Here is a 23,235-nt window from a genome sequence, read left to right as displayed (position 1 = left end):
TCGCTTTTCGGTGGCCTGGTGCTCGTCAGGCTCGACGTCAGACGCCACTTGCCAACGCTGTCTATCTGTTCTGCCTGGCCCTCGTATCCTTGGACGTGTTCCAAAAGTTACTCGATCTTACTCCAGGGTCAGGGTTTTGTACCTTTGCGTTCGAAAACCTTTTCGCGTTCAGCGTCGCTCAGTCCGTGCTATCACGTGACACGACCCGCCTGAGTAGCTCGGATCTATTTGGGTAAGGTTTCGAGCACAGCCTTTCCCGTTCCGTGACCCGAAGAGCAGCGGAGGCCTTGATCATGATGTAGAAACTGTGGTAAAAGCGGGGAAACTTGGTCGAAGAAGAAGGACAGGGGAAAAGAGGAGGCCTTGAGCGATTGGCGGACAGTTAACAGAGCTTGCGAGTGGCTGTCCGGACCCACGTGATAGGCCATCATGGAGGACATAAGCGAAATTTAACAAATAACCCCCCCCCCCCCCCCCCCATCGAGAAAAAAACAAAAACCACGCAGACGGAAGTGTTGTTCACGAGTTTTGAAGTATCCTGTTTGGACGGACCTTTAGCCGCACTTCCTTCGGTTGTAGCATCATGGCTTGGTTTTATGCGCAGATTAGTGTACCGGCAAAAGATTTTTTTTATTTGGGTTTTGTTCGAATGAATGAATAAAGAATCCCGTTATAAAAAGTTATCTTGGCACTTTGCTTTGCCAATTAAGCTCTTTAGTTATGTTCGTGATTTGCTGTCGTTTACTTGCGCATTTCTTAATCTTTGTTTCTGCAGTCTATTTTCCGTTTAGTGGGAATGATTTCACGCGTTATCCATGGGTTACGTTTTGCTGTGTTTTTTTATTATTTATTTAGTTCGGGATATCTTTGCTCATGCTGTGGGAAACCATTAGTTCGAAGGAATTCCCGAGGTCAGTTGTACTAATATCTGCCCGATGGAAAAGTTAATAATAGGGTCGAAACGAGAATCAAAGTAATCGAGGATGGCCACATATAGCCCCATTATAGTCTGTAATATGAGTTATTTTACTGTTGTCTTTTGGCGCAGACTCTAATTTCAGGGACGCCACCTCGATGTTGTTGTCGTCTATGCCGTCCGCGATGTCAATCTCCTCCTGAAATTGATCACTTATAAGAAATCTAGTACAGTCTGCGAAAAACCCTGGGAACGTGTGAAATCGGAAACAGTCTGTGGTATTTGGTAATCCTTGCGTACATGCGCTATTTGCCACTTTTCATGTCTGAACTGTTTTTACGGATATTAATGGCCTGATGAAAACATTGACTAACGTGTTTTCAGGACGTTAGTCCGCATTTGGTGCCTAATCCGATGGTAAAAACGATCACACAGCTCTCCTTCTCAAGTACCTGTTGTATTAGCTCACAAAGAAGCTTGTATCGTACATAGATGATCATTAACATACTCTGTCATTCCCGAAAACCGTCACAGGTGGTCGTAATGAACAATCTATTATAGACGCTTTACACTCGCGCCAGATTAGAGACGATATTGCCGACCTTCAATTGTCTTACCGAGATATCAAACCACTGAAGCGGGCTTTGGCGAGCCTCCACAGAGGCAAATGCTGGGGAAAAAGACATCGTCGTATCTAAAATGCCAGTAACCTGTCCTCCTGGGGTAATGATGGAACGAAGTGAAAAATATAGACGCTTTCAGGCATCTGTGCATGGGCGCCGCCATAACCGACCTTCAGTTTTTGTTTCCTCTTATTCCGTTCGATCAACTTCATCATTACCACAGCAGGACAGGTAATTACCATTCCAGATTCTACCGTGTCCTTCTCCCCAGCATAGGCCTTTGTGGAGACTCGTCAACGCCCGCTTCAGTCACTCGACATTTCGGTAAGACAAGAGAAGGTCGGCTATGGCGGCTGAATTTGGCGCGCGCTGAAAGCGTCTATAAGAGGAAACAAAAACTGAAGGTCCGTTATGGCGGCGCCCGTGCACAGCTGCTGTAAAGCGTCTATAAAAAAGGATCCTCGCATGGCCCGTTCCTGTAGATAGTACTCGTCAATTCTCAAACATGCATAGTCCTGAAAATACGCTAAATGAAGACATTTATGTCCCGCACTAGTAATTCAGTAGTGTTTACTGTTCTGCCGCTATTTATAAACGTATACACCTTAAACACAATCACTCGAACGAGGACCATCCCAAAAGATAAAAAGATTACAAGTATGTTGCATTTTTTTTTTTCGTATATTGGGTGATTTCACATAAGATCGACCAAAGGATGGCTAGTCGACATTTTCAAATCAACTGATGTTTTTATATGTTATTGTCTAGTGTCTGGTATGAACGAATCCAAACTTAGTTTTGACTAGAAAAAATACTTGGGGACAGGAAAAATCGTAAGGCATGAGGTGGTGGACAGTTGCATTAACGCGCACTGATGGAGGGGGCCCGTTTGAGAGTGAATAACTAAAGCGATAACATTAGGAGAACTCTAATACGTTTTAGGCGCAAACTATGGGTATAGCTTGCTTGTAATATAAAGTAATCATATTTATTTAGAATGTATTTATTTTTCTAAAAATTGACAAACATGCCTGCTCGAACGACAAATGGCAAACTTTGGAGGTCTGTATCTCATGAAATAATTTAATCATTATGATATAATTTGCAGATATTATTCTACTAATATATAGCTAATATTTAAAAAATAACTAAGGTATCTGTGTGATACAATAGTTAGGATATATTTAGTCAAACATGGAAAAAAAATCAAACAAAGAAAAATTCCGATGCGAATAAAAAAAAAAACACCACCCTCGATTTTTTTAAAATTTAGGTAACCTGTTATACTCTATTTCGGCATTCATTTCCATTAAAAACATGTTGCATCATTTTATTGAGAAAGAAGATACAACTCCCCAAAGTAGGGTCCTTTTTCAAAGCCTACACTTAGCAGTGTTTTATACAAGAACTGACTCTGAGTTCCAGTTTCATGAAACCAACATACATCTTTTATATATTTTTATTCAGATGAGGCCAATGATAACTAAAGAAATCGTTCACACACTTCAATTAAGGAGAAACTACTGTGTACAAAGAGGTATCATATTACGGACTAGTGATCCGAGAAAAGATCATGCAGCCATCGGCCACTAGGAACTTTGTTTACTTTATTCTCCTACGACACTATATGCTATTCCCTCTTCCGCTCTACCTTCATCTCTCTCTCTCTCTCTCTCATATATATCCCTGATATATATCCAGAACAAAAACATGTTCAAGCATTCCCTTTCTGCGTGGTAGTGTTCTGTGGCTAGCAAAAATCATTTCCTCGCTAAGCTCACGATTATGGCAAAATAGTTGCCGGAAACCGCAGACGACACTCGTCGCTAGTTCTGGCAAAACGGCCGATACAATCTTTTTTTCGCATTTCCCCGCTCGCTGTCAAGGACAAGGGGGTTCGCTTCAACCAGCAAAACATGGCCGCCGACGCCTGTTTACTGAGCAGTCATGCCTGTCGCCATCTCACTCGCTGGCGTCACGGGCGATAATATCAGGCACAAAGGGGCACACCAACCGGCAGCATTATCCCCAAATACTCGAGCCTCGCGTAAATACATAGAGTGTAAACGCTGTCGCCATGTTATCGTAGTAAGACCGCCCCCCCCCCCCCTCCCCCAATGGGGGACTGCAGTACGCGACGGCGTACTAACACAACGGCGACGATATCGACATCGCGGGCTCCGAATTTTCCCATAGTTCTACTCCACGGGCATTTCTCGAAACGCTTGATATTGTGTACGCCCGCCTGGAAGGATTTCAGGCGCGTAGTTAAGATAAGGTGGTTCTCCGCGGCAAAAGAAAGCAATTTCACAAAAGCTTAAAAGCGGCGGCGACGCGTGTGCGGTGAACGCTTGTAGTTTTGGTGTAGACAGGGTGTGTGTGTTCTCGTTGTTGACACCAGCCGGCGATAAGGCACTGCAGGCGGTAGCTCAGTACAGCAAGGGCTAATCCGAGTGACCATCAACGTAACCCCACCGCCAACCCCTCGCGAACCGGTCGCCGACATGGCTCAGGCTGTGTCATGAACCACGTGGTAGAAGCTCGGGTGCTTTCATATCAGCGCGTGGAGGGACGACAGTGCGATTCCGGAAAGTCTTTTTCGAAGGCCGCTGACCACAATTTTTTGTCTGGAGACTTTCCCTCTTTCTTCCTTTGACGTGGATCAAGCTTTGCCGACAGCCTCAGTTGTGACCTCTCTTTTCAAATGTACGTTTGCAGTGAGTGAGCTCCTCAGCCTCGGACTTGTCACTTGTGCACCCAGTAGTTCTTTCACTTGGCAATTATATGCCATCAGTTGGGGTTTAATTTCTATTATTTATGTATACATTATGAAGACGTCCTGGAGCTCCGAACGAGTGCTTTGTGCAGATTACTTTTGCAAACACAAAAAGACTATACCAAAGCAGCGGAATTTTCGAAGTGTTGGCGAGTTGGACCTAAACTCGTTGAAGCAAATTCTTCCGCCTGACTGTTCCACCAAAGTGAGTGCGACGGACTACCTGTGCTACCATTGCTTCATGCACATCACTAAGGAGATCTCGATGCGAAGCTCAGAGCAGTGCCCTGACATATTTGTGCCAGCTGAAGAAGCAATTGAAGATCTAAATCGCAGCATACTACCTACAGATGTGTCGCCGCTGAGACAACCAAGCGTCGTAAGAAGTCGGGACAGGCCTGCCTATGTCAAGAGAAAGCAGACAGAACTGGAGCAGGTTGCTGTCAAGAATATACGCTCAAGGCTACGTATTGCGTACGACAGGGACGCACCATCGGGGTCGTCCGAACCAACATGCTCCACATGCACTGAGTGGGTGGACAACTTTCGGCAGGCCTTTGAAACCGCCACCTCTCTCCGGGAACGTTGTCAACTGCTTACACTCCTGCCGTCAACACTGACGAAGAATGAGGTTCAAAAGATGATTCCACAGGCCTCAATGTACCTCATCAGTAAATCCCGAAAACTCAAGGAAAAGCATGGCGTGTGGTATGAGCCGGATCCTTACACGAGGTGCAAGGTGAGCCCTGAGAACCTGTCTGCTGCCCTAGAGTACTTCACGAAAGACGAGCTACAATGTTCGCGCCAAAGTCCCAACCAGAAGGACGTCATCTCTGTCATGCTCAACGGAGAGAAAACGTTCGTGCCAAAGTGCTTCATGACACGCTCAATACGAGAGGCCTTCCGTATATACAAAGACAAGCATCCCGATTCCGGCGTTGGGCTAACGAAATTTTATTCGTTGCGCCCTAGATGGGTCCAATGTATTCCACACCAGGAAGTGTGCGTTTGTGTGCGCTGCGCCAATTATTATCTTTGTATTGCCGCTCTAAAGAACGTTACAGGCTCAACATTCAACACTGGTGAAATGAACTCGGCATTTCTGTGCGACCCAGCAACAGAACTGTGCCTTCAAGGAGACTGTGATCACTGCCCAAAAGGCCAGTTTCTTACACTCCAGGAACTTGATATCCCGGAGGATGAAGAGATTGTGCTTGCAACATGGGAGTCCGGCGACCTTGTGAAAAAAACTTTGGAACCTGAGACTTTCCTAAAAGTCATCCAAGTGACGGTTGGAAGTTGGGTACTTCACAACCATATCCGGCAAACGCAAGGTAAAGCGATCTACGATTAAAAACAGTGCATGCAACGCGGGAGCATTGTCTTTCATTTTGACTTTGCTGAAAACTGGACCATCGTGCTTCCTGACGAAGTGCAAGCATATCACTGGAAAAAAAAAACAACTTTCGATATTTACATGTGTAGTGACGACAAGAAAATCTACAAACAGCTTTACCATCATCAGTGAGGACCTGTGTCACGACGCCGCTCACGCTTGCTTGGCTCTAGAAAAAGTGAAGGAGTGGGTTGAAGACAACGTTGCGGTATACTCGTACGTGACGTACGTAAGTGACGGCGCCGCCAGTCATTTCAAGAATCGCTACCAGCTTCACCAATTTGCAAAGGACGATTGCCCACAAGCCCAGTGGTTATTTTCTGCATCTGGACATGGGAAAAATGCATGTGACGGAGTTGGCGGACTCGTGAAGCACCAGGCCACGCTGAACAACCTGAGAGAACGTTCAGTAAGCGCAATTCAGACGGCCAGGACAATGGTGAGCGTTCTATCAAAGAAACTGAAAGGCGTGCATCTTGTATATCTGGACGAAAATGAGGTTGTTCGGTATCGTGAACAAAAAAAAAAGAAGAGTGGCTGACGGTGCGCGCCTTCCCTGGCATTCAGTCTTGGCACGCGTGGCGGCTCAGCAAGTCATCAACAGAAGGGACCTGTGACGTATATGTAGCACGGCCAGTCGGATCTGCTTGGAAGCAACTTTATTAAATGGGTACAGCGAGGAAAACCTTAGCGTAAAGTGCCGAACTTGATTTCCCAAGGACTGCTCATTTTGAATGCAGGGACATCTTATTTATCACATTTTTCTTCACGGGGTATTTAACCTACTGTTTTTGTTGGTGGTTACTAATAATTTTTATCTGATCACTATAAAAAAAATCCCAAAATGTTATCCTCGAGCAGGATAAAATATATCGGCTTGCCACGATTCATTCATACACCGAGAGCATCGAAGCTGCTCCAGTTAGGCACTATGGCATCCGTCACCTGAAATTGTTTGTAATCGTAAATACACAGCCAACCTAAATATCTTACTATTATATCTTTGTTTTTGTGTGTGGAAGTAAATTTATTTATTTTACTCTAGATGTAAAATATACCGGAAGGTACAACTTCACACTGCATCATCTTTTCTCAAATCATTAGTCTCTAATATGATACCACTTTGTAGGCTTATGTAAAATGCTGTATATAGTTTCTCCTCCCTTTTACTGTGTGACCGATCGCTCTTTTTATCAATGACCTCATCTGAATAAATGTATATAAAAGATTTGTGCAAGTTTCATGAAACTGGAACTCAGAGTCACTTCTTGTACACTGCTAAGTGTAGGCTTTGAAAAAGGACCCTACTTTGGGGAGTTGTTTCTTCTTTCACAGTGCAATGATGCAACATGTTTTTAATAGAAATGAATGCCGAAATAGAGTATAACAGGGTACCCAAATTTTAAAAAAATCGAAGGTGGTGTTTTTTTTTTTATTCGCATTGGAATTTTTCTTTGATTTTTTTCCCATGTTTGCCTAAATATATTGTAACTATTGTGTCACTCAGATACCTTATTCATTTTTTCAATAATAGCCATATATTAGTAAAATAATGTCTGCAAGTTATGTAATAATGATTAAATTATTTCATGAGATACAGATTTCCAAAGTTTGCCATTTGTCGTTCGAGCAGGCATGTTTGGCAATTTTTAGAAAACTAAATAAATTTTTAATAAATATTATTACTTTATATTACAAGCAAGTTGTACCCATAGTTTGTTTGTAAAAAGTTTTAAAATTCTCCTAATTTTATTGTTTTAATTATTCACTTTCAAACTTGCCCCCTCCATCAGTGCGCGTTATTGCAACTGTCCACCTCTCCCTGCCTTACGATTTTTCTTGTCTCCAAATTTTTTTTCTGGTCAAAACTAAGTGTGGATTCGTTTATACCAGACACTAGACAATGTCATATAAAAACATCAGTTGATTTAAAAATGTCGACCAGCCACCCTTTGGTCGATCTTATCTGAAATCACCCTATAGTTTTTACGAAATATGGTTTAGGAGGGTTGGAGAACTAGATCTCCAACTTTAAATCATTGCAAGAGGCGATAATTATTTGTCACAGTCTAAAAAAGCTGCCTCCTTAAGGCTGCTCCCACTGGGTGTGGTGTCACTTCTCCGCTCTGCATCTTCATATTCTGTCGATTGTAGTCTATAGAAATTCTATACAAATGTAAGAAGGCCAAAGCATTTTAAAGGGGGTGATAAAAATTCTGCACCATTTGTGTGGTCTGGAGTCAATAGACCTGAGTTTAAAGGAAGTCTATCGAAAATTGTCGATACGGCGTGGCTAAATAGAAAGTTGAAAGAGTCTGAGTTGTTTTTTTGTAAGGGTATGGACGTGGAAGATTAATTCTACACAGTAATCACTACAAGAAGAAACATAATATATTGAATCGCTAGGTTCCAGTTCATACCGGCACGGGTCGCTGCGCAACGTCCAAACTGTGCACTATGGGTAATTAGCGCTTTTCATCGAACGAAAGATATGACCACGATCCATCCAACGCTGTCGGCCAGTCTCTCTCCCACACAATGATTGGGCAATGTAGCAAACAAAAACAAAAATAAAAATAAGCCAACGAAAGCAGGGCAGAGTTGCGTATGAGGCGTTCGAAGGCGCTCTGCGGCGAATCCGAGCCCGGCTATTAGGCCGGATCGGACAATGGCCACGAAGCGGAAGACGATCTTATCGACCGCGCGTAGCGTACGCTGCCGATCCAATTCGTCCTGCGTTCCAATCCACGAGACACAGCCGTAGCCCATCGCCGGTGTACATATAACTTCCGAGGCGAACGCATCTATAACTCACGGGTGGATACGCGCGCTGTATCGGCGACTGGCCCGCCACGCTGGTACAACACGCGCGAATGCAGCGGGCACTATTCACCGAAGATCCTTCGTCTCTACCTCGGAGGTCCGGGCATTCAGCACGGCCGAGCAGCAAACCGGGAACAAAGTTGGCGGAATAAAAAAAAGTGAAGGGGAGCGGCGACTTGAGCAACAAACAAAAGCTCAAGAAGTGTCCATCTATCACCGAGCCGCCGCTAATTAACCTTTCTGGCAAAAGTGCGATTCTCCGCGATTATATATCACCGCTTCCGCTCGGCCGTGTACATGTGCGTGGAACAGCCCAGGCCTTCTCTCCATCTCCCACCCGCGTGCCTGTCCAAGAATGTGCGCATGAGCTTGGAGTGCGCGCCTCGCGAACGTCTCCCTATACGTCACCTACCTATTCACCCCTACAAGCTGACAGTGTGCTGGAAACTACGTGCTCGCCGGACCAATCAAACGCCTTCCTTTCGTCATGTGACTGCGCGTGGGTATGGGTGGATGCGTGATGGCGTGGCGAGATACGGCCTGGTGTGTGACGGGTCCAGCGGGCGTGTGGCTTCTTCCACTGCACCGTCAGCTGGAGGCCTCCGGGAGGGGGACGTCGAAGGTCCGACGCCACGGCCTCGTCATTTGGGAGGGCCTCGCGCTGAAAAGGGGGAGGGGAAGGGGGCATATAAAATCCGCGATTCAACGGGGGTTGATTGCCACGGGCTATCCTACGTACCCCGAGGTTCGAGAAGCAATTTTGAGGATCAAATCATGTCTACGTGCCTCCATCTGCAGGAACGTTATGTTAGTCTTCTTTTTCTTTTTTTTCTTTTTTTCTTTTTTTCTCGCACGCCTAAGTTATGTTCTTTAGAAACGCCGCGCCCACGGAGACAGGTGGTTGCCGTTTTAAGGGGCTATTGAGCCAATGAAAGAGGCTGCGATTAAAGCCCGACGAGAAAAAAAAAATCCTCAAAGTAACGAATAAAGACGGCTCGAGGTTCGAGAAGACCCGGGCCCACCCCGTCCCGCAATTGAAGCTCGTAATCGAATGAGTTAAAGCGTCCCAATTAGCCGTAATGCAATTTTGGGCAGCGCGGGCCCGCCCACCTGTGCGCGATACACCCCGCGCGAATTGCCACGGGGACCCCGGAGTTGAGGAGAGCCTCCCTGCTTCGTTCGTGCCCTCCTCGCGTAACGGTTGATAGTTGCGTCGGGTTAATTGCGCTCTCCTTCCCCTCGTTTTTCTCCTTTCCCGCTTGGTGCGGGGCAATGGCTGGCCTTCGGCGTAGATAGTGCTGCTATGCGTGTGTTCCACGCAATTGCGCCCGTGTACCGACTATACTCAGTTCACCCCTCAGCTGACAGCGCGGCCGGACCAGTCAGCTGCCTCCCTTCCCCCACCTGACTTCTGTCTGCGCTTTTGTATGGGCCGGAACGTGATCACGGTGGCGAAAGATACAAGCATGACTGGTCCACGAGCACGCTATAGCTTCCAGCGCCCTGTCGGCCTAGAGGTGGACGGAGGCATGGGTGGATTACCGAAAATGGCGGGAAGAATGGCTGGGGGCCTCCGCGCCTTCGTCTAATTCCGGCAATTACTCGGGAGGAGGTACCCGAGGCCGGTTGAAACAACAAGCACGACCTCGCTATGCCTGGGCCGTAATGAAACGAGCCGGTAATGAAACGGCGGGGAACGTCCACGTTTTGCTCTGCCGGGTCTAGCCCGCTAATACGCCGCGGTCGACCTCGCGTTGCTTTCTTTCCTGGTCAATATGTCAGGGCGGCCGAATTACTAATAATTCCTAATGGCAATTAAGCCGCGCAACCTTCTGCAGCCTGCCTCTATATTTGAACCGGGTGGTCCCCGAGCGAGCGGGGAGCGAGCGTGGTTTGTTTGTCTGCAACGGGATGTTGGGGGTCGCCGCCTGGTGGTGTTTTAACGAAGCTCCAAAGTGTGGATGCTTCTGCTAGGGCTGTTGCAAAAGAGCGTGAAACGCGTAGGAGCTGGAGTTTTTAGGCTTGTAGCCCTAGTATTCATGGCAAATTTCTGAAGCTAAGCTGAAAACGAAGCAACACGGACTCCGTAAAGAAGCAGAGAAGGGAAAAGACGCTGACCACGACAAGGACATATTGATACGACGAGACGCTTTTAAGAAAATATTGTAGGCGTTATCATGACTGGCTTGTTAAAGCTGTACTGCATGCAGCGAGAGTGCTGCAAACAACCGACGAATTTCGCCGGTCGGCATTCGCCTTGCTCTGCATCGGAAGAGTGGCCATTGCGCGCGCGCTCTGAGCGCGAGCGTGCCGTCGGGCGAAGTTCGTCGGAGGTTCGCCGCGTATTCGCTCCGCGGAGTTCAGCCTTCACGCGAACTCGAACGGCCGGTCTCAACTTCTCGAGAGCTCTGCGAAAAGTTTGAAGTGGTCACACTAATGACAAAAACGAACTGTGAAGAGGTGAAGCTTCATGTAGATATTCTTCGCTATAACTTACCCAAGTTACGTCGAAGGTAGTTTAGTACTAAATATCAACACTTGTTAGCCCGCCCGCCACAGATTTGCGTGTTTGTGAGAAGTATATACCAAGGAACTCCACACACGCGACTCAACTTTGGCATCGCACTTCAGATCTTCCTATGCACGCATCTAGGGGCTCCGCTTGTGGTCACCTGACGTATCATACCACATCCTTAGCAACGTCCACGTGTCATTCTCTTCAGTTAATGTCTGGTGACTCTTCGGGCTTTTCCGGAGCAGCTGTTGGGCTCCGCCGTCTGCTTTTGTGCTGCTTTTCTTTGTGGAGCTCTCGTTGGTTAGTCTTAGTAAAAAGCCGCAGCTTTCCCGCGGACGTCGTCTGCTGAAGACGTGTCTGTACGCAGACGACGTATATATATATATGTGCGTCCTATCTGCGCGAACGCCGCCGCGTAATTAAAACTGCGAAGGGAAAGAGTGGCCGACACGCTTCTGACGCTTCCTCCAGTTCTTTTCATTCTTTTTTTGTATCCTTTTATGTTTTTTCTCGTCTTGCTCCGTAAGGGACCACGCTCGGCGAAGCGAGGCCTGCCGAGTTTTAATGAATAATCCGGGACATCTAATTTCTATGGGCCGCTTATGATGGATGGCTCTGCGCGTCTGAAGACAGAGCGGGGGAGCGAGTTCTCGCAACGAGCCAAGCCAGGCCAAGTCGTATTCGGAAGGCTGGCGGCTTCTTGTGCCGCGCGTAGCAGACGACCGCCAGCACCAGCATCAGCCGCCTGGGGTCTCAAGACGAGCCAGGGATCTTCATGCTGGCAGCGGCCACCAGGAGAGAAGATCGTATACCATGAAGCGTCTGCTGCTCCGCGCGCAAAACATATAATCGGAAGGAATTGCTTAGGAGTCTTGGCAGCCGCTCTAGAGCCGTCTTTTTTTTTTTTTTGGCGGTGTGGTCTTTTTTGTTTTGTTTTACAAAAACGCAACCCCGCCTTGCGCCGTGCTGATGGTGGGTGCAGTATGCTCACTCATTAACTATTTCGTGCCGTCACCCGTTAGTGCCTTCTGGCTTTCTGGTTCTCGTTTCCGTTTCGTGACTGATCAGAACCGCATGGTGGGTTAGAAGGTGTACGGGTATTACCCGCTGCCTTTAGACGGATCTGTGCACGTGTAAGACGCACCTTTCCTGTTGGTTACGCTGCGCTGAGAAGAACAACGCTACGATGTGGCTGCACTGCAACTGTTGCTCTCTCTCTGTCTTTTTAAGCGTCCTTCGGCTAAGGGTTTCTATACTTTTTTTCACCGGAACTTGGCAAAGGGCGGAGGCTATGGCCCTCCCGAACCAATCAGAAGGACGGAGGCGAAGCACGTGGCAGCCCTTACAAAAAGCTACATGAGCGAGATCGTAAGGGAAGCTGGAGACGAGAGGTAAGAGAAACTCGTCTCCTTTCCAAACCTCTGCTGTGTGCCCTAGGCGGGGTTTTGTCCCCCTAAAAGACTAGCCCTCTCGTGGCTCCGACAGCATTGCGAGAAACTAGTGAGATAGTCACGTGTATCCCTCCGACACGCTGGTTGGCTCTCTGGGAGTGTGGCCTTCATCATTTGGCAAGTTACGATGAAACGGAGAGTTGCCACCGAGCACTGGACGAAGGGCGCATCGGTTCTTCCTGATGGATGCATATTCATTCCGCAGCTGCCGTGCACACGCACACATTCATCGAACACACTCACGGACAAAGGCAATCTGCTCCGCGCAGCCTCGAAGAACACATACGCGCGCCCTTTTCTATATGATCTGACCACCGCGGAGATGGAATGGTGTAAATCCATTGTCTGGATGGTGGACTCTGCTGTCGTGCGCACGAAGTGGCTGCGTGCGCTCGTGTGTGTGTGTCTCTGTTCCGTAGACGATCGAAACAATCCATCTGGCCTGTCCTTTAACGCTCCTCGACGATCTTTGCTGGCGGTTGTCCTTGCCGTGATGGATCCCGAGCCGTGTGCAGTCTCGCGAAGCTATCTCTGGCTCACGGCAATTAGTCGATGGTCACTGACTCTTCGCGGACTGGTTGGTCCACGGAAGTGGTCCCTGTTTAAAAAGCCCGATGAGCGATGCGGATAATCCACGATGATTTTAATTCATCGGCCGCAGGGATGCGAGCCCACGCCCGCCTGCCTTTGTTCCTCGAGCAGCTGGCGCTTTCTTTTTATTTTTTTTTTTCTTCATGCCGGGGAGGGGACGGAATGGCGCCTGTCGATAGGAATAGCCGCGACGTTTCTTTCTTTTAAACCCTCGGTAATTGAATTCCGTCGCGTCAACCGGCTTTCTCTATTGTCTGTTTGATATCGACGTCCGTCTGTTTTATTTCCTACGTGCGTGTTTCGTTTGGGGAGAGTGGAGAATGTGTAATGGGCTGGGAATAATTATGAGTCCAACGTCGTCAGGTCTTTGCGGGGCTCCCAAGCTTAGAAACGTGTAATTTATCTTTTCATTGGGCGCAATGTTTCAGTTCTTACCTGCCTGTTTGTTTCTGCGCGTGCAGACTATCAGAAATTTCCAAGAACTTTGCCGCTCTTTTATTCTGATGGCGACATTTTGCTGGCTCCTCTGGGTTCCTCTGGTCGATAGCAGAGAAGATCGAAGAGAGGATGGCTCATCTACGTATTTACATCAATTTAAATTTTTATTTCATGGCCTAACGTTTGGTTTGGGCAATCTTTTTTCTAGCAAAGGTTTCGCGCACCAAAAAAAAAAAAAAATCAATGACAAATATTATTACTGATGTGATTAAGTCTGGTAATGGATTACTTATGATATAAAACTAGAAATATTCTAATAATATAATAGAATAATATGGGTGCAGATGGGTTGTTAAAATTAAGTATAACTGTTAATAGCATTATATTTGTTTTGCTAAAAAGTGCCAAACGCGGCCTCTTGAGCGATTGTTTACGAACATTGCAGGCCTGTACTTTACGAGATATTTGAATCACTAACATGACTTCTTGATTGCGGAGAAGGCGCCGTGTAACCGAGCTTTCGGTTGCACGTCAAAAGATCCCCAGGTGGTCCAAATTAATCCTCAGTCCTCCGCTGGGGCGTGCCAGATGCCCGTCGTTGGTTTGCACGTAAAACCCCGAAATTTGATTGATTGATAAAATTTCAGTGATATGATCGCTGTGCCATTTAAGTCAAACTGCGCCAGTGTACTTAACCTGTTAAATCCTACTACATTTTGCCACAATATGATGAAGTTGCGCCGAGAGGTCATTTCTTAGTTATTACCGAAAAAAAAAAAAAGATAGCTCAGGTCCCGTTATACGGCAGGATCGTTACGGTATGCTTGTGCGAATTTTCAGCACTTTCGAATATTTTTGCCGCGCTTTGATGCACTCCAGTGAAGCGAGAACCCCGGATTATACATCGTGATTTTGCGGATTTTGCTTCGCTGCAGCACAACCGCATGCTAAGGGGAAAGCACTCCTCCAGAGCCGTATGTTGCGCACGCAGGCATCGGGTCTGTTGAGAAACAGATCTCCCTGAGTGTTCATTTAAAGGGATTGTCCGTTGATATCCGGAGTTATTTTTTCCGCTGGTCACGTAGGGAGGGCCTGAATATAGTCAAACGTGATATTTATTTAATTCAAAGACGCCCCGATATTCGTTAAATCAATTATGAGCATAACTACGAAACTACGAGCATGCGTGGCTGGTTGTGTCGTGACGTCACATCAAGCATGGTTGATGTGACGCGGGCGTTGACCTATTCCCGGTTTTGATCAACATGGTTGATGGGGCGTACAAAGATCATCGTCGAAGAATTGAGCCTCCCTCAATGCCGTAACTTTCTTAGAACGAAGTTATTTGACTGAGACAGCGGTGGATATCTGTCATATCTCTCTTTGCTTAATGTTAAGTCAGAACTTCCGCTGTTGTCACGAAAACGCTGTGTTTTGCTGGTGCAATCTGAGCCAATTTGGGCTCTACGTAAAATTTAGTTACTTGCGCGGCGGAGGATTAAAACTTCACATATTGTTCAGATGACATTGCCGCGCGCTGCGATTGTTTTCTGAGAGACAAAAGTTTACTGGGCATTCCCGTTAACAACTCTACCGTTTAGTAAACATTTCTTAATAAACTGTGGATATACGGTTCACGACAAAATGGTTTGTGACGATCTTTTTTTTTCTTCGTTTTGAGATTTAGCAAAGATATTTGGGCATTGTGAGATTTATATGGACTGTTCTCCGGGTTTATTTTTTTCTCATTCATATAGGCTCCATCTGTGCGATGTGAGCGAGTAAACTGAAACTAAATTAGCTGAGGCACTGGGTGGAAACTTTCGAATAACTTTAATGAGTTCGGCTTGATTTTAAAGGGGCATATGTATACCGTTCACATGTCGATTTTCGTTATCATGAGGTTATTAATATAAAAATGGCACAGATGTTCGCAATGAAATGACAAAAGCTTATTTTTTATCTTAAGAATCACAGCGTTATTACAACTGTAGAAACTTATATGCAACATTAATTTAGGTGGTTAACATAATTCTTTTCTAACATTATTTTTATGAAATATATATTTGGTTTACCTTCGACTCAATACCTAAGACAGTCGTTGAAGGAGTTCAGCATTCTGTTGCTCGGCCTGTTGTTTCTATTCGCAGCTAGACAGCTAGTTATGTGTTTGAGGTAATCAAAAACCTACAACGCAATTTAGGCATCTGCACAAACCGCAATACTGTAAGTGTTACGTTACTTCTTTTTTTTTTAATTTTTACTCCGCTATTGTACATTGTACAGCGCGGGTTAGTTGGTTGTACGTGAAAATATGTGCAACCAACTAGCCCGCCAGATGATCTCACACAAACGATTTCTCCGATAAACTTTCATAAACGATATAAGGCGTTCATGCTCCGAGAAATTGAGGCGGAGGAGGAAAACCAGAGTGCGCTGGGACATTAGAATGCGAGAGCCGGACGCCGGCATTCTAAAGCGTTCTGGGAATCCAGGTCTATGCAGTAGTCATCGGAACCAGAGCTTGGCGTCCTGACATCACCGCGCGTTCTGGTCTCCTCTCGCTCGGGTTCTCGGCGCATGCGCTCTTAGCTCGTACGCGGAGCAGCTGTTGGAAAACTCGTCTTTGGCGCATCGGAACGCGAGGAACCGGCCAGTAGAAGGGCCATACAAAGATTGCGGGATGACGAGGCAGCCCAGCGTGCCTCTGTCATTGGTTGACGTGGAGCGGGAACCAAAGCACCTCTGCGCGCTTGGAGGGTATAAACAAACGCACGTGGTGCGCAAGGAACGGACGAACTCGCACCGTAATGTTTCCGCTCGAGTTTGGGTTCTCGGTGATCACGTGGCTCTCTCCTGCGCAGAATCGCGCTGCGTGACGTCGCCGGAGACGGAGCGGACCTGCCGCCACATCCAGCAGGTGGCCAAGCGGTTCCTGGCCCGGAACGGCTACAGCACGGTGCAGCTGCGCAGCGTCTTCGCGGACGTGTACCGGCCCTTGGACCCCGAGGCCTCGCGAGGCCCGCGCGAGGGCGCCGGCCTCGACTCCGGCCTGCTGGACGCCGCCGCCTAGAGGCCGCGACCTTTTCTCAAGATCGCGCGCTGTGGGGATGGAGACGAGCCCGACCAGCCGGTGTCCCGCGAGTTTGAAATGCCTCCGTTTTAAGCGGCGGTGAGATGTGCGGGTTCGTTGCAGCGACGAGGCTGGAGGCTGCTTGCTCACGTGATCGGGAAGGTGTCTCCGGGATGAGCGGGGGAACTATACCGGGCGGGTATACATTGCATTGCCGAAGTGAAAGCGGCTGAATACCGCTTAGGCCGCCGACATGGCTAACGGCACCCCGGGTGTGCTGTTGGACTAACCTAGAAATTTGGAACCGTTACCGTAGTTTCCTACTTGCGACAACGCTCGGGTGTCTCGCGCACCTGTAGCGCTGGTGCGCAACCGAAGCAAGTTGCGAGGCATGAAGGGCGTGCTGGAGGGTTGCGGGTTTCAGGAACGAGCCCTGCCGTTCTTATCCTGTCAGTGAGTATATCTGGTTGACGCCTTGGGGGCTCGGCAGTGAGCATATGGCTCGCACTACGCATTTCTCCCAAGGGGCCGTGCGAAGAACCCATCGCCGCACTTCGGCGTTCAGGGAGTGTGCTCGGGATTGGGGCACCCTCATGGTCGCGGCGCATAATGCCTTTTAAAACCAATCGCCAAGTTATTTTTCTTTTTTGGTGGCGCTTATTTGTTTCTTTTGCACTATATGAAGATGTGGATGCGCCGGACGTTGTTAGGCGCTCAGATCCTTTCGAAGTCGTCGCATGTGTAGTTTCGGTTACCCACTCACTGCTGCCGTATTGATCGTCTAGTGAAAAGATCCCTAACGTTTTTTCTGTTTTTTTTATTCGTGTCAAGTTCTATTTTTATATAAATGTTCCATGGCTAATCTGTGCAGCTCACTTTACAAGATGTTCTTCCTTATGTTAGGCTCTTGTCGCGCTCTTGTCGCGTTTCACTAGTATGTTATGCTGCATGTGCTCGCGGCCTTGTCTGGAGTACGTTCATGCCAAAGTGTTTTTTTTAGCTTTTATTAACTTGAGCGTCTTGCCCACATGAGAGTGTTTGTATGTACAGTTTTCATCCTGTTTAGTTACCAATATCTCTCTCGCGGGCCACTTTATGAGCCTTTTTATACATATTATTTTATTGATGTTTCTACGGTATTTATCCTTTCAAATTGTTCTTTTAACTTGTTCCGTATTTTATAATCAGTAGTCTAAGCATTTCTGTATTTCTTTTATAGTGGCCTACTCTTAGGTTTAAGTGGAGTAAAAGTGACTATCTTTAATCTTGCCCAAATGTGTTGCTCTACGAGTGTTTAGTCACTATATATTGGCTATCAATTTGCTCGCGAGCTTAAGAATGTGATCTCTATACACCCGCCCTCTTCGCGAGCTTTATCCCGTGCGACAAGTGTGAGCAACTTGCTTGCTAGAACTTCGCTTGATTTTGGTGTCGTTTTGTATTTAATAAAAAAATATATATTCTTGGAATGTGGATTCACCAGCGACTCCCGTTGCTTTACTAAAAATGTGCCGCGATGAATTACCTTTTCCAGAGTGCCGTCGCCGCTCTCGGTGGCTCCGACTTTACTTCCGGCGCTCGAACGAGACGGGCGTGCGATGACAAGCGCCGTAGGAGTGGCGACAGCGGCCGTCGTAGGCCGTGGCATTTGTCATGTGTGTCATCTCAGGATACCTACCGCATTGTTCTGCCTCCCCTGCCCTCGGGCATTGTGTTTTAGAGCGCGCAGCTCCTAGGCGCCCGTTTCAGGGTTGAGCGGCGTCGCCGTCGGCGTAACCGCGTGGCATCACGAGGGCCACCAGTGACATCACGAGGGCCACGAATGACGTCACGAGGGTATCCAGTGACGTCACGAGGGAAGTCCCCCTGGTGACATCACACGGGCATACCCACCCCTCATTCTCCTCAAGAGCTGCGCTCTAAAGGCCTGTTCACACTCTTCCGACTTCTTAAAACTGGGTTCTATAAAACCTCTTACAACGAGAGGACACACTGGCGCCATCTATTGGGTAGCAGTGTAAACTTGGCGGTCCGGCATATTTTCTATTTCCCTCGCGCATTATCCTTTCTTTCTTGGTTCGAAAAACTTTTGTCAGCGTTATAAACGAGCCTTTCTTATAGCTACTACGCACGTTCGACCTCGGAAATCTCGCGAAACCTTCGCTCTTGTGAAATGCAGTTCCATGGTCATCGCATAGATGGCGCCAGAATGCCAGTGTGTTCCTTCGCCCTAAGAAGTTTTAACAGACCTCGTCTCTCTCGGTCGTACTCGGTTGCAAAAGTGTGAATGGGCCTTAATTCGGCAATACAGAGAATTGTAAACGTCGGTCATTTTGCACACCGATATCACTGGGCTCCCGGACAAGATAGAAGATTTCAGGGACGAACTGCACCGCTCGAGCGTCGATCCTTCCCGCCCTGAAAGCGGGAGGGGCGTATCAAATGAACCACGTGTGGCTGTTCACGTTCGAATCGTCGGAGGCTCAGCGAAAGCATTTGGAGGCCGAGGAGCTGCGGGTGAAGGGAAAGAGGTGTCTCGTGCAGGATCCCAACGACGGCGAGGTGCAGTCGTGCAGGTACTAAATAGCTCCACGCGAGCGGGCGTTTATTTCTGAGGAGTGCTGGACAGGTAGCTTACGTTCGAACTAGCGCTGACGTCAGGACTGGTCCACCTGGAGCAGTTTGGGGGGGAGCATATATCAACGCGAACAGCCGTTATCATCTGCGCCTGTGTCACCGTGGCCTGATCGAAAGGGCGAGAAGATTCTCGAAATGGCAGGTGATGAGGGCAGTTCGCGTTGATGGGCTCCCCCCTATCTGATGTGGACGAGTCCTGACGTCAGCGCTAGTTCGAACGTAAGCCGCCTGTCGAGCGCTTCTCAGATATAAACGCCCGCACGCGTGGGGCGCTTTAGTATCTGCAAGACTGTAAGTCTACAGTTGCACTGGTTGCCTTTCCACGTCAGCGACGAGGCTGTTCGCCGAGTGCTCGAGCCGTATGGGAAGGTCACCGAGGTCACCGCGATACGTGGCGTGAGGAGGGCTTCGCGGGCGTCCAGTTAACCATGCAGGGCTGCCAACAGAGAAAGTCAGAATTTGCCTAGCGAACGCCTGAAAATTTCCTATCTCTGCCGAAATTTCCCTTGCTTGCCCGAAAAATTACATAATATTACATATTCATTGTTTTTTTGCATTACTTTCATTTATACGATGAGAGATACATTATGTAGCCTTTACGCCTCGCATACGTTTCGCGAAAATGAGTTTATCGGGCCAGAAGCGTGGCCAACGCAAATCTGTCGAGAGGAAGTGTTACCGTGGGAGATTCAAACTGACGAATGAAACCCTATCTTCGATCTGGATGTTTTATGCACGCCATGAGAACATAGTGCTCCTTCATAACTTAAGAGCGCTTTTATACTAGTCGGTTCAAAACAAAAGGTGTAACACAAGCGAGAGTTCTAAAACTCGAACGCAAGTAACATGACAGACTAATACCCCTGTCAGACGGGCTAGTTTAGTGTCACTACAAGCGAGTGCACTTCGCCCTTAGTGTCATTTCTGTAGTGTGCCACACGGCTCCTTCCTGAGGAACACACTTCGCTTGGAGTGAGTTTGACGAACTCACTTCGCTCGATCGAGCGCGTGGAATCAGTTGGAGTGTTTCAACAGTAAAACATAACAACACAGAAACCAAAAGCGTGGCCTAAGTTTTATTTTATAAAGAAAAAGAAATTCGTGAAAGCGACGACAAGTAAAACAGTGGCATTTCAAAAACAAAATAGTGGGGTGGACTTGGAGTTTAGGCTGATCTGAATCAAGATTAGCGGAGCGCTGAATTGATAAAAGACGACGACAAAGTCAGTCATTCATGGCTATCTTGGTTCGCAGCGAATGATAGAGCCTACTTTTGTTTCAGCATGTAACTATTCGAGACAACACGATAATTATGATCTGATTAGGCAGTGTCAGGGCCTCCTCGTAGACTTGCGTGGAACGAAGCGGAACGCCAAAGTTGGATATGCTTCGTTCTTTATCTTGGCTTGCGATGATCGATCAGAATCATCCAATTTGCATAAAAATCGTTCATTAATGTAACGTTGTTTTAGTGCACAGCTCCTAGGCACCCATTTCTGGGTTGAGCGGCGTCGGCGTAACCACGCGTTGCATTAAGGGCTGTTTCCCAAAATGACGTCACACGTGACGTCACGCGTGTCGTCTCGTGTGACGTCACGAGGGTAAAATTTTCCCGCTAAAATTTACGGTAAAAGTTTTTGCTAAGTTTGGCGGAAATTTTTTCCGCTAAATTTAGAGGGAAAATTTTACCCGTGTGACGTCACAATTAAAATTTCAGATGTCCTGTCATCTAAAATTTTCCCGCTGAAATTTGCGGTAAAATTTTTTGCTAAGTTTGGCGGAAAATTTTTCCACTAAATTTAGAGGAAACATTTTACCCGTGTGACGTCACGTGAAGTCGCACTTAAAATTTCAGATGACGTGTCATGTGATGTCACACGTCAATTCAGCGGGAAAATTTCCCCACTAAATTTAGCGGGAAATTTAGCGAAATTTTTACGCTAAGTGGGATGGGAACAGGAGAGGAGGATGGGAGGGTACGGAGGGGGAGCAGCTGGCATACCCTCCCCTTCGTACCCTTCCTCCCTCCTCCTCAAGAGCTTCACTCCAATTCGGCATTTCAGAGAATTGTAAACGTAAATTTTTTTTAACGTGTCTTTATTAAGGGGTATCGAAGCCGAGTGGGCTAGCGCCCACCTGATCGGAGTACGTGGAGGGGAAGCTCGCGCTGGAGAAGGAGAAGCCAGTGATCCTGACCTCAGCCCTGCCCGAAGAACACACTTCCAATGAAGTGAGTTCGGGGAGCACACTACGCTCGCTCCGGCAGACCAAGTGGGTAATCTCGATAGCAGTGTTCAATGAGTTAAAATAAAAGAAGAAATTTACGCTCCGTAAAATTAGTATTATTTTGATAGGACTAATATTAGATGCGCACTTGTTTTCTGTTGTCAGGAAAGTAGTGCATTGTAGAAAAACAAGCGGCTAATCTAGTTTCCAGCCTTGGCCCCTGCGCGACGGCCGACGAAGGCCAGGAGGCACCTGCACGACTCCACCAGGAATCTGAAGGTGGCAGGAGAGACGCGAAAGGCTTGCTTGAAGTAGAACTCGCCCAAATGGGGCAAAATGTCTTCGAACCACCGTTCGTTCCTCTGGAAAGTCCACCGTTGTCGACTGATCACCGGTAGGTTGTCGGTCATGAGAGTGGCTATGGTGAAGGCATTGGCCTGCAGCTGCTGATCGATGTTACTTGAAATTCTTGCCTGTGCGTCGGCACCCAGGTCCAGCTGCCTCTTATCTGAAAGGCGTTGGGCTCTCACAGAGAAAAGTGCCCCAAACATGCGTTTCCACTGTCCAACATCGCGGATATTGCCCTCCAGCTCGTCCCCCACACACTCCATGATGTTTCATTGTGGCGAGTGGCGAGTGGCCGAGTGGGCTCGCGCACACCAGCTCGGAGCACGCGGAGCGAAGGCTCGCGCTGCAGAACCCAGGAATCCTGGGTTCAATCCCTACTTCTGCTCGTTTCGATCTGTACTCCGTTTCACCTTATGTTGTACCCCAGACTAGGCTAGGTGCGCGAGCTCATAGCGTTGGGAGCTACTCTTAACGCACGAGAGCTTGTGCCGCCTTGATGTGCCCTAGAGCAAGGTGCTCGCGCTTGTAGCCTTTTCTGCGGTACATCATAAGGTGAAACAGAGTATCGTACCGGCGTGCGGACGTGTATCACTGGCTTGTAATGGCTGATCGTAATGATGAAATTGGATTTAAATTTGGATTAAAACTCGTGACTTAGCGCAACAATGTGTGGTAACGTGTTTCTAATAAGACAACGAAATTATTTATGAAAAAATGCGTATGCACTGTAATATGTTGCGTGCTCATTACTTACCCATCGTTATTGCTGTCATTTTGGAGTGACACTAAGTTTTCTCGTGTAGCACCAACACACATGGAGTGTGTTTCGACGGGTTGAAGTGCACTCGCTTGTAGTGACACTAATCTAGCCCGTCTGACAGGGGTATAATATTTCATGCACGGCACTTTTCACGAAATATTGTTAGTCATGGTAAGTGTGTATCTCCAGACATCGCTGTATTTCTTCTTGTACTCCAAGCTTTTTTCCTCGAGAAGGCACAGCGGTGCTTTAAGAAGTTTCCACTTAACTAATCTCTTCCTCCATAGTTTTCACGGGGGCGATGAAAACGGATGAAAATTGATTTGGCCAAAAAAAAGGTTTGAGTGCTGCTCGGTGTTTCCAGATGGTTGCGCAACTAACCGCCTAACGGCTGAAGGGAATTACCTTAATGTAGCCAAAGCGCTAAAATTTGATGTATCGAAATAAAATCATAATATGCCTATAAAACTCCAGATATACAGGGTGTCACAAAAGAAAATTTACACTGTCTTCTTTACCGCAAAAATAAACTAGGCATCGCCGAACGCTCATTCTCCGCCCAAAGGTAGAGCTAGAGGTCACAACCAGATGTCAAAGTTTCAGCCCGATCCGGTAACTTAATCAAAAGTTATAAGTGATTTTCTGAAAATTTCAATGGGAAA

The 23,235-nt window shown here is 47.4% G+C and overlaps 1 protein-coding gene across 1 annotated transcript in view; it reads left to right on the top strand.

Annotated features, from left to right (window-relative positions):
• Window positions 1-18,081, top strand: part of LOC8040571 (DNA polymerase alpha catalytic subunit) — a 165,697-nt gene extending 147,616 nt beyond the window's left edge. The window contains exon 37 of the mRNA XM_029966821.4: window positions 16,394-18,081. Within this exon, the coding sequence (XP_029822681.2) occupies window positions 16,394-16,602 (209 nt within the window). The 3' untranslated portion in view covers window positions 16,603-18,081. The remainder of the gene's footprint in view (window positions 1-16,393) is intronic.
• Window positions 18,082-23,235: the final 5,154 nt, after the last annotated feature.

The sequence above is a fragment of the Ixodes scapularis genome, unplaced genomic scaffold (assembly GCF_016920785.2).
Source record: "Ixodes scapularis isolate PalLabHiFi unplaced genomic scaffold, ASM1692078v2 PGA_scaffold5__190_contigs__length_132052651, whole genome shotgun sequence".
Taxonomy (NCBI): Eukaryota; Metazoa; Arthropoda; class Arachnida; order Ixodida; family Ixodidae; genus Ixodes; species Ixodes scapularis.
The sequence above is the reverse complement of the archived record's forward strand: the minus strand, read 5'-3'. Positions and strand labels throughout refer to the sequence as shown.